The sequence below is a fragment of the Lycium ferocissimum genome, chromosome 11 (assembly GCF_029784015.1).
Source record: "Lycium ferocissimum isolate CSIRO_LF1 chromosome 11, AGI_CSIRO_Lferr_CH_V1, whole genome shotgun sequence".
NCBI classification, from domain to species: Eukaryota; Viridiplantae; Streptophyta; class Magnoliopsida; order Solanales; family Solanaceae; genus Lycium; species Lycium ferocissimum.
In genome coordinates, this window is record NC_081352.1 from 15,894,763 (window position 1) to 15,910,906 (window position 16,144).

The 16,144-nt window shown below is 38.4% G+C and overlaps 1 protein-coding gene across 4 annotated transcripts in view; it reads right to left on the reverse strand.

Moving 5' to 3' along the window:
• Positions 1-16,144, reverse strand: part of LOC132036890 (stress-induced protein KIN2-like) — a 101,161-nt gene that overhangs the window by 55,689 nt on the left and 29,328 nt on the right. For 2 of the 4 annotated variants that reach the window (XM_059427299.1, XM_059427296.1), the window contains exons 1-3: positions 13,206-13,357; positions 12,303-12,371; positions 12,035-12,091 (exon numbers count right to left, since the gene is read on the reverse strand). In XM_059427299.1, the coding sequence (XP_059283282.1) occupies positions 12,035-12,091; positions 12,303-12,371; positions 13,206-13,259 (180 nt within the window). In that variant the 5' untranslated portion in view covers positions 13,260-13,357. Of the gene's footprint in view, positions 1-10,949; positions 11,260-11,466; positions 11,536-12,034; positions 12,092-12,302; positions 12,372-13,205; positions 13,358-16,144 lie in introns of those variants that run through there. The other 2 variants (XM_059427298.1, XM_059427297.1) reach the window with 2 other exon arrangements.

Here is a 16,144-nt window from a genome sequence, read left to right on the forward strand (position 1 = left end):
TATTCAATTCTTTTTAAAACCAAATGATATGCAAATTACAGATTTTAAATACGGGAATAAACAGTTCATGCAAATACTCATACATTAGAATTCAAACGTCAACCGCATAGTACGGATCCTTAATACTGAGGTGCGTAACACATTTCCCAGGGGATCATCAGAACCCTTACCTAGAACTCTGGATTACGAAGGATTTTTCATTGTATTTGAATAAACCCTTCACCCTTGGTTTTCCTAATTTCCTAAAAATTAGCTAGCGACTCTTTTAAAACAAAGTCCGAAATAGTCACTCGGGTACAAACTGTGGTCCTGGTTTGGATCAATGTCGAGCCATTTCCATTTTTGAAAATATTACGAGGTAAATAAAGTGCAAAAGATGAGTAATCGGGCCTCGACCGATCCTCTCCGTTTTAAAATAATTTCATCATTTTTGTACCGAAGACCCAAAAGCGGGGTAGAGGTCCAGTAGGACAGCTGCTCGCTCGGATCAGGCTCTCGGATAGTGGGCGCTTTTGCACATTCTTCCAGTATCATTGAGCAGTCTTCCTCTTGGAATAGCATCCCTATCCCTTCTTCTACGTCTGTATCTTTTGGCATAGGCATTCTGTTCGAAAATGACTGGTACAGATCTGGAATAGGCTTACGGAGCTCCGCAACACCTCTTTTTTTCTTAGTAGTTACCTCATCATCAGTTGGGACATAACCGAGCCCGAAGAAAAAATTATCCCGGGGAACGGGAATTTGCTTTGTGATGCCATGTAAGTTCTTTCCCAAACCTTTCGCAGGTTTGAATCCATTCTGGAGCATAGTTGATGCGAGCATCTTATATCCTATGGGCATGGGTACCTCTGTGGAGTTTATTTTGTGGGCAGCTCCCACCAATTATGTCACACGAAAATTAGTTACTTGTGGCACTATTTCAATGACAGGTATAGAATTGTCCGGGTAGTTATGAATGCTACCTTCTCCGTGGATCACCACCTCGTGACCATCCCAGAAAAAATTTAAAGATTGATGGAGGGAAGATGGCACAGCTCCTGCTATGTGGATCCATGGCCTTCCCAGTAGCAAGTTATAATTTGCGGGTATTTCCATGACTTGGAACTCGGTGACAAACTCTGCTGGCCCTATTTGAATGTTAAGGTCAACTTCTCTGGTGGCATCACACCGACCTCCGTCAAATGCCTGTATGTTGGTATGGCTCTGACGAACTTTTGCGAGGTCATAACCCAATTGAACCAGAGTGGATTCGGCGCAAAATTTTGAGCCCAGCCCCACTGTCGACTAAAACCCGAGTGACTATTTTGTTGCGGCACATAACAGTGATACGTAGTGCTTTGTTGTAATTTGTGCCTTCTTTGGGAAACTCTTTTTGGGTGAAGGCAATCTGGTGTTCCTCTATGACATGGGAAACTATTTCTGTCAAATTCTCACTGATTGTTCTGGCCATGACGTGGGCTTCTTCCAACACCTTCATTAAAGCCAAACGGTGCTGGGGTGAACTTAGTAGGAGCGCTAGCACATATATCTAACCGGTGTTTTCTTCAAATGCTCAATAATAGAGTATTCTTTCGGCTACATTCAGCGCCAGAAGTCTTTTTCTTCGCCTACAGTAATTGCCCTTTTTTTATTCCCTTCTTTTTGAGGTGCCTCTTGGGACAAATGTTCGAGGGTATAACATCTTCCCGACCTCATCACTTCATGAGCCGCAGCTATTTGCACCACAAATTCTTTTCTGGGAGGTGCTATCGCTACTTGAGCTACGTGCGCAATAACTGGCGCAGGAATCAACACTTTAAACTGTGGGCAATCCTGTATAGAAAGTGACACCACTGTACGCTCGAGTTATTTCATGGAGTCTCGAAATTAGAGGCCTGCGACCCAATCTTTTCCCTTTTCAATCATATAAATCACATTGTTGCCATGGTTAGGCAAAGAGTTGATGTTTACATTGGGCGCAGCGGTTTGCAAAACAATCTCCTTCCTATCAATCATGTCTTTTATTTTGTACTTTAGATTGATACAATCCTCAGAACTGTGCCCTACTCCGTTAGAATGGTAGGCACATGTTTGATCCGCCCGATAGGATCGGTTCTTCGGGTCAACGACCTTCGGGGGAAGTGTTTGGATCATTCCAGCGGCACTTAACATTTTGAACAGTTCAGTTTAAGTCTCCATCAATGGGGTGAATGTGTGGGCAGGCTTCTTTTCAAAGTTCTGACGTGGCGCATTATAGGCATTTAGTGGTAGTTAGTTTTGGTAATTTGTGGATGGGTTGATCTGTGGAGGTCTGTAGGTAGGCGCGAGAGTTTGGTAGTTTGATTATGGAGTTTGGTAGCTTAGAGGTGGAGTTTAGTAGTTCGGGGGTGGAGTTTGGAAGGTATTTTGTGGAGCTTGGTAGTTAAGGGGTGGTGTTTCAAAGGTTGGCTGCAGGTAATATACAGGCACCGGGTTGTATGGGGTAGGTATATAGGTATTTAGGGGTGGTGAAGCGTATGCTTCCATCGGAGGCTGTAATTCTTCCTTTATTTTAGGTCTAGGGCTGGGAGTATGGGAAATGTTCGCCACGTCCTCTTTCTTCTTTATGACAAAGCCCGTTGAGCTTGATCCAGCAGCCTTACCGGCTACACTTATGATTCGTCCTGATTTGAGACCATCTTCTATGGCCTCCCCCATTTTGACAAGTTCAGAAAATGGCCTTCCCGCCATTGACAGCATTCGGTCGTAGAAATCCGTCTCTTGGGAACGAATAAAGATTGAGACTAATTCTTCTTCGCCCATTGGCGGTTGTACTCGAGCAGCTTCAGTTCTCCACCTACTTGCATACTCGCGATAGTTCTCGGTGGATTTTTGCTTTATCTTTTCCAAGTAGTACCTATCTGGTACTGTTTCCATGTTGAAGCGGAACCTTTCCATAAAGGCTGCAGCTAGATCTTCCCATGTGGTCCAATAATGTATGTCTTGTGCCGTGAATCATTCAGAAGCCTCTCCAGCCAAGCTTCGGCTAAACAACCTTATAATGAGTGCCTGATTGTCTCAGACAACGACCAACTAGTCACAATAGGCTCGGGAAATGGACCTTCGGGTTGCTCGTTCCATTGAATAGTTCAAACTTTGGCACATTGAAGCCTTCGGGTAAGTTTAGGACTGGTGTATGAACATATCATCTTAGCTTAATCCAGTAGCTTTTCGAGCAACCCTTGTGGATTGCTCCAACATTTCAGACATTTTGCACTCTAATTCCTTATCGCGCTTGTCTTGTTTGGCTCTCCACGCCTTTTCCATCTCTTCATAGTGATCAATCTTTTGATGTGAGGTGATAGGTGTGCGGAAAGAAACTGTTGGGTGTACGGGGTGTCTTTTCCAGTTTGTAGAGGAAGGATGCCTGGGCATATAGTAAAGCTAGGGTGGGCGTCTTGCTGTGTTGGGTAGGAGGGAACTGAATGAGTAGTTCTGAGAATTCGGACAGCATTGGGAGGTGGTGGGTGTCCATCTGCTTGGTGGGTTTGTGGTGAACGGTATTGTGGTTCCCAGTGGGGTAGATGGGGAAGTGACCAGTAGTTGTGAGCTTAAAGATGGAAAAGGGGGTGGGGGCCTCCTTGCCTCAGTGGGCGCCTCTTTGGCAGCATTGGTCGTTTTCATTCTCGTGGCCTTTTCTTGGAGGTCAGCAACTTTCTCAAACAACATCTTAAGAACGTCCTCAGAAGGCGAGGATTCTTGCAATTCCGGTGTGGGCGACTCCCTAATGGCGAGTTTAGTCCGATTTTGCTCATCTTTCGAAGTACCGGTCATTTTTTCTTTGCCTCGATCTTGTTGAGATAGAGATGCTATTGAAGCTTTCGATCTTGTAAAGTATGCCAGTGTGAACATGGATCAACTTTCTCATTCTATAAGAAAGGAACAACTCAAGGGCAAACGATGTTAGTTCGTTAGGCAACAATAAATAAATAAGCTATCACAGAGAGTTGGCCGGTAAAGCACGTAGCATATAAATAATCATATGTTTGATTCAAATGCTTGATTGATCCCTTGTACCGGGGTTTGGGGTATTTTGGCTCTTTGAACTAGGTGGGGGGAATACATATTTATAATATAGGGACCGAGTCTTACGTAGACTACCTACATATCTCTCCGCATGAAATCAGGCCCTTTCGCAGTTTGGTGTACATAAAATGAAGACTCTCCTACTTTAAAACCTTCCCCAAGACCAGGCCCGATAAGGACTTCCTATGTATCCCTCCCTGGGACATCAGGTCAGCGTAGTTCCTCTTGGGGGGAAGGGGGGGGGGGGAACAAATCTATTCAAAAATACAAAAGAGGACCCCTTAAGTATCTACTCAAAAGGTGACCTCTCTTTGAGATCGGAAAGGGTTGTTTGTCCTTTCAACCTGTTTTAGGCCAAAGGCCCTAATTCCTAATACTGAGATGGGAGTACTACCCAAATCTCTCCTGTTTGGACCAAACACTCCAACTCAAACTTGAAGGCCTCGCAATCTTTAATGTCATGCCCTGGGGCTCCAGAGTGAAAAAGACAAATCTTTCTTTGACTTGTTCCCACATACGAGGCCTTCTGTGCGGCCCTGATTAACTGGACCTTTCCTGTACTTTCCAGTTTCTAGAAGATACTTGTGTACGAGTCCTTAAAGATAGTGAAGTCATAACGCCAAATATGGGTGTTCAGCGTGAGTCCTTCATTTGGGGAAACAGTGTCGTGGACCAACAAGAATGAAGTCCCTACAGCTTCGGGATGGTCTTTTCATCGATCAATGTTATGATTCTCTTTCTGAAGGCCAAACATTCATCACAAAGTATGGCCTGATTTTTCTTGGTGGAACAAGCACCTTTTGTGTACGAAGATCGAGACACAAGGGGCAACTTCTTGCGATTAATGTAGGAGGCTCCCACACTCTTGAGCTTGTCAAAGATTCCTTCGCTCGTCACGTCTCGGTGAGATGCGGTAAGGGAAAGCGACGGCCTTGAGTGCAATTGCCCACTAAGTTGCCGATGCCGGGTGAACAAACTCTATTTGTACCTTAGGTTCTCCCTCTTGATTTGGGGAGTCAACGGAGGCAGCCTCTCTTGATGGCCAAGTGGGTTCTAGTGGGTCAGATTCCGCTTCATGATCTTCGTCTCATTGTCCTTCGAATAGGGGTACATACCTAAGCGGTATTCCTTTGTCTTTGTCCGAGACGTTTTTAAGTTGACGATTTATCTCAGTAGTCTCTTTAAGCGGGCTCTCCGTCGAGTCCATCAACTCATCGGCCTCTTTGATCTTGGCCCTAACCGCCCAGATTTTTCCTTTCCAAGTCTTGAATCTTTCTTTTGATGGCAAAATGTTCCTGGCTGTTCGTGGCATCCATTCCGACCTTTTGGGGAAATGTAACTAAGGTTAGTACGGGTTTGTAACTATTTTGGTGTTTTTCTTTATTTTTCTTTGGGTAGTGGTCGGTACCCGAGATCAATCAAGCATTCAAACGAAGCATATGAAACAAACAAAGCACATATTAAAACATAGACTACTCGTTCCTAAGGTTTCTAATCGCTTGAAACATAAATGTGCCATTTGTACCAAACCATTGCCCCATAATCATGTATTTCATTAATAATATTCTTCCCCGAAAGGGTACAAAAAGATAAATAAAGACAGAAAAATAAATCAAGAGAAATGTCCTCCAGTAGCTGATGATGAAGCCTATCGGTACTTGCCTTCTTGGCCTTTCGGAGGCTAGTCTAGATGTGGAGGTGGGCCGATTCAATGCGGCATCCATCAAGAAACCCTTGTGTGTGAAGCTCATTAGGGAAATGTCATCCAAGGTCTTGTTCATCCGGTCATCGAGCTCAATCAAATAGTCATGGGTGAATTCCAACTCCCGTCATTGGTAGCTTGATCTTGCTCGATTATTTCCAAATACTTAGCATTCCTATCATCGGCTCTCCTCTGAATTAGACGGGCTCGGATCTCGGCATTGGAGTCTTTGTCTTGCACACGACTATAAAAGAAAGGCCTAGGAGGGAGAGTGCCCTGTAATTCGGCCCTTAGTCAATCTTTATATTCCGCTTCGCAACCCGAATGAAACCTATCGGGAGCTAAGGTATCGGGACCCCAAGTCATGCAACCATTCCACTCACGCATACAGTCCCCGGCTCTCGTAGTCCTATCCCCATCATAGTCAATGATGAAATCCCCCATATTCCCAACTTGGGGTATGATTTGGGTCCTCCCAAATTGCCTCAAGACTCTAGAAGGTGCATAAGGGCGAATCCTTCGAATTCCCATAAGTGGCAAGAACAGACACTTTCTACCCTTGACTATAACTGTGAAGTCATCAAGATCCAATGAACACTTCCTTCCCTAAGTCTGGAAAAAGTGAAGGTCCAACTTCGCTTGGTCTGATTCCCAAAACTCGGACAGAATTAAAGAGGCCATCATTTTCTGCCGGCTTACTTAAGTATTGGTTACCCCCGACTTTGATCATGTGTTTGAGGATCCACCATTGTAGGAGTAGGTTGCATCCTTGAAAGTATTTATAGTAGTTTCTACAAAGGCTTAGGGCTCGGTACATATCAGCTAGGATGATGGTGGTTAGGTCAAAATATTTGGTGTCTTCTTGACAGGTTATGCCATAGAAGATGGCATGTCTGACTGCGATAACTCGAGTATCTATGGCTAAAGACCAATCTTTAGGAAATACCATAAGTCCCAAGAAGCTAATGGAAAAGGCTAAGGGTCGGGTGGCTAACCATTTAGCATAGGTTTCGAATTCGCCCGGAAAGTGACAATTTGACATATCAAATCACAAAGGCACTACCAACCTCAATATATGATAAGATGGTATACAAGATAGGACTACGTCATGTTCAAGAATTAACTGGTGGTTTCATCAGGGGGAGCAAAATACACGTTGTACTCTTTTTTTCCTTAGCGAAGGTTCTGTCCCAAGTGAAATTCCTGGTAAGGTTTTTAATGAGGTAGCTAGAAATGCTTATTACTAGATATGTGTACTCTTTTTCCTTCTAGAATTTTTGCACTAGGTTTTTCCTGGTAAGATTTTAACGAGGCTGTTATGAATATACTTAATTGTGGATGTCCATTTATTATTCCTGTAGCTTACAAGTAGCTGAGTGACCAGCTTCTGGAAGAAGCTTACAAGCAGCTTACACAGCAACTTTGTTAAAGTAGCTTGCTAGTAGCTTACAAAGCAGCTTCAGTTCTTCTATAAATAGGAAGTCGATCCAATTCATTGGTAAATCAGTCTGAAAGAGAACAAGATACCCCCCCCCCCCACCCACTTCCCCGTCTTCTTTAGCTATATCTTTTGTTGTCTTATACTTTTGTTATTATTTCATAACAGAGTCATATTTTTAGAATAACATTTTTGTCTTTGTTTTAAGGAAGGAAATAAAAATATTATTTTAAATTAAATTCTTATAAATAAGTTGGTAGTAACTTTGATTTTTTACCTTAATGATATTTAATCAAAGTCATTAGGACTACAACCTATATTAGAAGTGATAGAAACTTTACAATGTAAGTAATAAAATAAACAACGTAAATATTGAAGATATTCACTTTGAAATTTAAAATATCATTTCTTACAGTAGTTCTAGGAAGCCTTTAAAAGTAGGGTTATATTATGAGCCCCTTTGGATTGGCTTATAAGTTGCCTATAAGCTGTTTTCAAAGCCTTTTTTTTTAGTGTTTGGGTAAACAAATTTTAAAGCATTTTGTGCTTAAAATAAGTCCAAAAAAATTAATTGAGCCCGTTTGGCTTAACTTATCTAAAGCAGTTTATAAGTTGAAAACAGCTTATAAGCCCAAAAAAGTAAGTTGGGCTACCCCATTTTTTTTTTTTTTTTTTTTGCTTATAAGCTGCTTTTTTTAAGCCCATCCAAACAGGCTTTATATGTATCTTGCATATAACGCACAAAACTGGAGCTAGAAGGAAAACAAAAAGGTAAACAAACAGACAAGGACCATTTTTTCTATATTTTTGCGATCTTTGGTGTCACATGAAAGTAAACCTTCCGTCATAGGGTTTGTTTCCCTAACGCAATAGGTTTATCAGGATCCAGGCTAAGGCTAACCTCCACCCTATGTTTATTCTGTTCCTTCTTTTTTTAAATTGTTTTTCATGTGCGTACTTAACCGCCTCCCCCCCCCGAAATGTTGCCTATGCTACTGGCAGATTCATATTTAAATCGGTGTTGGAAATTAAATTTGGGTCACCCATGTGGATCAATCCAGATCCATGTCTAATTATGTATGACTTATATATTTATTATCATATAATATTAATGGTAAAGAACTTAAAGGCAAGTTTTATAAAGTGGTGGTTAGACCTACTAGGTTATATGGGGCGGAGTGTTGGGCTGCCAAGAACTCTCATGTTCAGAAGATGAGAGTCGCGGAGATAAGGATGTTGCGATGGATGTGTGGGCATACGCGGAAAGATAGGAATAAAAATGAAGAGATCTAGGAAAAGATGGGGGTGGCCTCGGTGGAGGACAAGATGAGGGAAGCAAGACTGAGATGGTTCGGGCATGTGTAGAGGAGATGCACGGATGCCTCAATGCAGAGGAGTGAGAGATTGGCTTTGGATGGTTTCAGGAGAGCTAGAGAAAGGCGAAAAAGTATTGGGGAGAGGTGACTAGATAGGACACGGTGTAGTTGCAGCTGACCGAAGACATGACCTTAGATATGAAGTTGTGGAGGATACGAATTAAGGTAGAAGGTTAGTAGGTATTAGAGATTCGATTAGTGGGTTCATTTATACTAGGGGTCATAGTATTTCCCTATATCTTATTGTCATTTGGTTTCAGTTACTATCTATTGTTTCTTGTTATTCGATGACCATATTATTTGTTGTAGTTATTGTTCCTTTTCCTGAATGTTTTGTCTTGTTTTCTATAGTTCTTTGCCATGATTGCTTCACTGCAGTTATTTCTTTTTCCGATCTGCTTTGATATGTTTTTTCTTGAGCCGAGTGTCTATCGGAAACAACCTCTCTACCTCTCAAGGTATGGGTAAGGTCTGCGTACACTCTACCTTCATCAGACCCCACTCGTGGGATTACACTGGATATGTTGTTATTGTTGTAGTAAAGAAAGGAAAAGAGTTAAAACTATTGGGAAAGTTTCTGAATGGTTGTGTCACGTAAAGAATTTTAAATAGGTTTTTATTAGAAGAAACCTCACGTTAATTTTCTGTTAACTTCTTCTCCTCCTAACGCTTTCCTCTTTCCAACCCTGACAAAGAAAAATTCTCTCTCCTTTGGTGAAGAACCTTTGTGGAATCGTTATTTTCGTTGGAGCAATTAATTCTATAACTCAGGTACCATTTTAGACTATGAAATTTATACGGTCCATTATGTATGATTAGACTGTATGACTAGTGAAACGAATTCAATAATCCTTCTACAAATTATGTGTTTATTTAATTCTTCATGGGTACCAGAGCCTAGGGTTAGTTTTTTATTTTCCCAGTCTATGCATCGTCACTATTGAAACGAAAAAATTGCTTTAACAAACGACTAACTTGGTGATAGGTGTATGTATTTGTTTATTTTCTTTCTGTTAACAAGACATTGAGCCCGTTTGGATTGGCTTATAAGTCAGTCAAATCAGCTTATAAGCCATTTTTTAACTTATTTGGGTATTTGATAAAATAAAAAAAACAGCTTAAATTAAGTTAAAAAGTGCTTAAAATAAGTCAAAACCAAGAAGTTGCTCAACCCCAACTTATTTTTTTTAGCTTAAAAGCCATTTTGGTTTGACCAATAATTTTACCCTTTTATTCCTTATATTTTCTGTTAATTCTAATACTACCCGTACTTCTAAATACCCTTTAAGTACTTTTATCAAAACACGTAATTGCTTATTTATAAAATAACTTTCGGCACTTAAAAAGTACTTTAAACACTTACGCTTAAAACCCACTTTTTTCCAGCTAATCCAAACGGGCTCATTGTCTTGGCTCTCTCCCTTTCCACCCAATCTCTCTGGCTTTGACCGGAAAGTCATTCTTTCCGGTCAAATGAACACTCTCAACCACTAAAACAAAATCCAATTGTTAGATTGAATAAACTCTCAGGTCAAACTCCAAAAATATTTGAGCCAAGAAAAGAAATTCAAGATTCATTCACTTTCTAACATAACAGTTGAGCTCAATGATCGCCTCCATCTTCCATTTCATTCGGACTCATTATTGTAATTAGACAATTTTTCTTCTCCTCATTCACGAATAGAGGCTTGCTTTAGAGGTTAAATGGCAAAATTTAAACTAGAACCGAAGTGGATTTTCCCTAAACCACTCACTTAAAAGGAGCAATAAAATAAATTGGATTTCTTTCTCATTGTCGAAGATTCGGTTAAAATTTTAAAGCATTGATTTGGTGAGAAAAGCTTTTACCCAATAATCAAATAAGAGATGCTTTAAATAGCAAGCTTGACGGTGGTACAGGTGGAAAAGCTTTTGTTTCTTTTACAGCTCCTCACAATGCATATTTTTGGGTAATACAATGTTTTTTTGGTTCCTTTTCCTCTTTTTTACAAGTGTCTTTATCTTATTCGTTTATAGCCACATCAACAGCGTGTATACTTTTGACTTTTTGTCTTTTTGAATGGTTGTTTTTGAAAGGGTTTAATAGACACAGTTTTTCAGGTGTTAGATAGACATATCCTTAATTAAAGTGTTTACATGGAAAACTCAATCAAGTTTAAGGGATCGCATATGCATTCAACCAATAATTTATTTTTTGCGCTGAATAGTATTTAACATATACATCAAACTATCATGTACTAGAAAACTTCTAGTTTCATAACAGATAAAGAAATATTATTACTGACATAAATTATTGTTCCTTCAGGTTATCGTTATGAATAATTTGGCAAAAAGTTATAAAAATTCTGTAATAGTTAATTAGATCATGGTCTTATCTTAAAACTTAAAAGGCAGTAGAAAGTAATTAGAATATCAGATTAAGCCGGTACTTCCAAGTGGAGTTGGCTCATGTATATACTGCAAAAGTGCTCAAATGTAAGTAGGGAACCTACTTAATTATAAGAAACATATTACAATATTATTGATTCAGACTCAAACAAGAGTTCAAACCTAAGCAACATAGTTGGACATAGCCTAAAGTAGAAGAAATACGATCTTCATAACATGGTAGAAATTAACATGGTTCATTTGTTGATGCCAGTGGCATTTTTAACTGCATCACCTGCTCCTAGTGTTGTGTCCTTCACTTGCTGCGCCATCTAAATCAATATCACAAAAATAGAAAAGATCATTATTATTTGTAAATAAAATTTAGAAGAATGAGAATTATTGCGATGAATATCATATGTAGAACTAGTTTATGTAGGTTCAACTGAATCCATTGATTTCAGCTCGTTCACCTAGACCCTCTAATTAAAATTTGATCATGTTTCATTGATACGAATAATAATTAAGAATGTTCAAACCTGTTGCACGGTTTCCTTGGTAGACTGTGCAGCGTTCCCAGCCTTCTCCATCAACTGACTAGTCTTTTCCTGATGCATAACAATATCACAAGTGTTATCTATGATAAAGAAGTAGTAGCTAAAATAATTTTTAACCCTTATTTATGTACGTCGGTTGCACGAAAGAACATTTGAACTTTTAATTTATTTTTTTTATGCATTCGGCATACAAAATTTTCTGACACAACTCATTTAAATTTGTGCCAAATAGGTCTGTATTGACAGGGGTAAAACATTCCTTAACAAAAAATTATCTAACCTAACAACTCAAATATAAAAGTTCTATTAAAAGTTCTAGATAAGAATGAAGGAATCTTAACCATATTCCTACTACACAACTTAGTAGCCAAAATAATTACAGAAGATCCGAAGAGTTTTTTTAATTTCTGATGTCAAGAAAAATGCTAAAGGTGATTATTTAGCTTCTAACTCATTAGGAAGGATATCTATGAAACTAAGATTGGGACCATCATATATACACTCCTATTACTAGAAGTTAAAGAAAATGGATCGCATAATCCATGCAGACCTGGGCTTGGCCCTGGGCTTGGCCAGCTTGGTAGTTTTCCTTCGCTTGCGGCGTCATCTAAATCAATATCACCAAATAGAAAAGATCTTATTAGTACATAAATTAGGTTAGAAGAATGAGAATTATTGCAATGGATAATAAATATAGGACCAGTTTATATAGTTTCAACGGAATCCCCTGAGTTTAACTCGCTGATCTAAATCTTCTAATTAAAATTAAAATTTGATCATGTTTGATCGATACAAATAATAATTAAGAATATCCAAACCTCTTGCACTGTTTCCTTGGTAGACTGTGCGGCATTTCCAACCTTCTCCATCAATTGACTACCCTTTTCCTGATGCATAACAATATCACAAGTGTTATCTATGATATAGGAAGTAGTAGCTAAAATCATTTTCAGCCCTTAAGTACGTTGGTTGGGCAATAGAATATTTGATCTTTTTTATTAATGTTTTACGCGTTCGGTATACAAAATTTAGAGACCCAGCAAATTTAAATTTGTGTCATATAGGTCCACTGAGAGAGGTAAACATTCCTTAACAAGAAATTATCTAATCCAACAACTAAAACATAAAGGTTCAAGTTAAGAATGAAGGGATCTTAGCCATCCTACCACACAACTTAGTAGCCGAAACAACGTATAACATACAGAAGATCAAACCAGTTTTTTTTTTTTTTAAAAAAAAAAAAAAAAAAAAAATCTTCATGTCATGAAAAATGCTAAAGGTGATTATTTAGCTTCTGACTCGTTAGGAAGGATATTTATAAAACTAAGACTAGGTCCAACACACACACACATATATACATTCACACACACTAATAAATAAAAATTGAAATTAGCAATTAACTTCGTCGCTAATCCGCTGTAAGTAGGACTAGTGATGAATTTTGCTGTTTAGTTCAGTGACGGAGCCAGGATTTCCGCCGAGGGGTTCAAAATATAAAAAAGTAAACATACGAAGAAGCCTAAGGGGGTTCAACATCTACTATATATACATAAAAAATAATTTTAACATTGTAAAAACAGTATTTTTTTCCGCCGAGGGGGTTCGGATGAACACCCTCGGCTCTATGTGGCTCCGCCACTGGTTTAGCTACAGACTTCGCCTGTCCTTAATTTTTATTAGTAGACGTTAAGAAAAAGGGAAATCACATGAGCAAGGCAGACCTGCGCTTGGCCCTGAGCTTGGCCAACTTGGTGGGCTATCTTCGAAGTATCCATGATTTGCTTTTGAACTTGGAATAATAGTGTACAATTGCTTTGAATTGCTTATGGATGTGTGTATTGTCTTGTAAAGACTCTGTATTTATAGATATGTAAGCTCATCCAATGCCGACGTCTATAAAGGCAAGGGGTAACACACATTCTTGGCCGCAAGGCTAGGACCCGTGACCATGTCCTTTATGGAGATATTATGGGAATCTTAGTTGATACTCCTTCGGTCCATTTTAGTTGTCGTGCTTATGAAAAAAAAACTGGTTCAAAATAGTTGTTGCTTTAGAAAATCAAGATAATATTAATTACTCCCTCCGTCCCAAAAAGACTGTCTTGATTCGGATTACGAGAGCCAAACTAACGATGTTTGGTGTGAATTCGGACACAAAATCTGTAATATTTTGAAATAAAAATTGCATATTTAGAAACTGCATAAAAAGTACTATAAGTCACGATAGTTAACTTAGAGAGTATTTGAAAAAAATATAGTCAAAGAAAATATCATTTCATTGTTCAAATAGTAAATAAGACAGTCGTTTTTTGGGACGGAGGGAGTATTAGTTTGCTTACTCAATAAATGTGGAGAAAGATTAATATGTGAAAAAAGAATAGTATTAATTTGTGATAAAAAAAAAAATAAGTAAGAAAAATTCAGTCAAATCATTCATTTAATTAATTTTTTTTAAGGGCATGGCATGTAAAAGAAAAAAATGACAAGTAAAATGGATCGAGGGAGTATTCAAAATATCATGTTCAAGTCGACTGAGAGAGCTGAACGTCGTATCTTATATTGAAAAATAAAGATATTTTGTACAATTGATGTAGTTTATGTTTTGACCCACTCTTCATTGTTTCATATTTTTTTATTGTTAAAATACCTCTTTTTGGTCTTATTTTTATATTTCTTTTAAATTTTATTTTATAAGTAGTTTGGTTTGAGCATAAAATATCAATTTTGTCTTTATCTAAGGAGGAGAATTAAAATATATTTTCTAATTTAAAGTCTTATAATAAGTTAGAAACTTTGATCCTTTTCCTTAATGATATTTAAGTTTAGTATAAATATTAATTTCTTAATCTAAAATAATTAGTTAATAAAGAAATAAAAGAGAACCAATGCGTCTCTTTTTTTTTTTTTTGAGCTAACCATGGTATTCGAACCAGCTTGCACGCACATCGACTAATTCCACAGGATACCTGTCACCTCCCACCAGCAATAGGTACTAGGTAACTCTATCTATCAAGAGTAAAACGGATAAGAAAAAATCACCTAGTGTTTTTAGCTATTCTGTAAATTGAACCTGAAATTTTACGTTGCTTAACCTACTTCATTGACCACTAAACCATACCTAACCAATGCATTTTTATTGTGGCAAAATCCCTTCTTATCACTGTGACAAACTGTCAATACACACACAATACACACTCTCCACAAAATTGACTGTATTTGACATACACAAAGCGGCACAGACACCTCACACATCACCCTTTCACAAGTCACAATGCAAATTTCTCTCCATTCAATTGGCACACATCATTCTCACTTTATCATTTTCGCCACGTGGACACTACAATTTCATATGTACAACACCTGGCCCACGACACATCCACTGATTACACACACAAGCACTCTCTAATGTAAGCAGGTAAATTTTTGGGATTTTATTAGGACTGGACATAAATATCGAAAATCGAAAAATCAAACCGAACTTCAAGGAATCGAAACCGAAAGAAACAACCGAACACTTGCCTTGGGTTTGTCATGTTCACCTTCAAAAAAACGAAACCGAAATAGCCGAACCGAACCGAAGAACCGAAATTTATACATTACACAAAAAAATTAAAATAGTCCAGACCCATTATGTTTAAGCCCCAAAAAAAAAACTCAATTGTAATAGCCCTTCTTTTGGGGTGGTCTTTAAATTTGCCTCGTATTAAATCTTTCGGTGCTCTTCGGCTAAAAAACCCATGGGTTCTATGTTCGTACCTTCACACGCCCGATACCAAAATTTTAAAAAAAAATCGCAAGACAGAGTTTAAATTTTGCTATGCCCACACCGGCATACACTTGTGAAGAAATTATCAAAGCGCATACGGACTCGCATACTTATATATGCTACATACGATTTGGCATAATGTCTGGGGTCCAAGATAACTTTGGTAATTCCTTCAAAAGTTTATCTGCCGGTCCGGCATAAAGTTTGCCCATTAAAAGTTTGCCTATAAAGATGCCCCCCACATAAACTTGTTACGGAATTACCAAAGTTATACGGACCGGCATGTATACCATGTTCTACCATGCGCATGAGATCCGTCCGCTGGGGTGGTAATTCCTTAACAAGTGTACGGGTCCGCATACACGCGACCCAAACCTTGGCTTGCAATTTTTTTTAATTTATGTTACGGGGTTCGAACTCAGAACCTTATGATTTCTACATGAACGCTCAGAGTTGCAAGCGAAGGGCAAAAATTAAAGATCAGCAATATGAGGGGCATAATTTAAAGACCACAAATATGAAGGGAAAAATTTAAAGACCACCCCAAAAGAAGGGCAATCCGCGCAAAAAAATGATTGTAATAAGCTCTCTTTTGCTTTTGTATCCCTAATTTTCCACATCAGTTGAGAAAATCAAATATCCTTAATAAAGAAAGGTGACTAGGATGTATCTTTAGGATTAATGTATGTCCTTTATGTGTTTTCTTAATTATTCTTACTGTATGTATATAATACCTAGTAATCCTATATTATGGTTATGGTTTTGTTCTGTGTATCCGTTTTGTTTTGATTTGATTTTTGATTTGTTAGTTTTATGTTTTGTTGCTTTTGAGAATATGAATTAGTGTAAATGGAATCGCTTCTAATATCATATAAAAAAAAACCAAATTGAAAA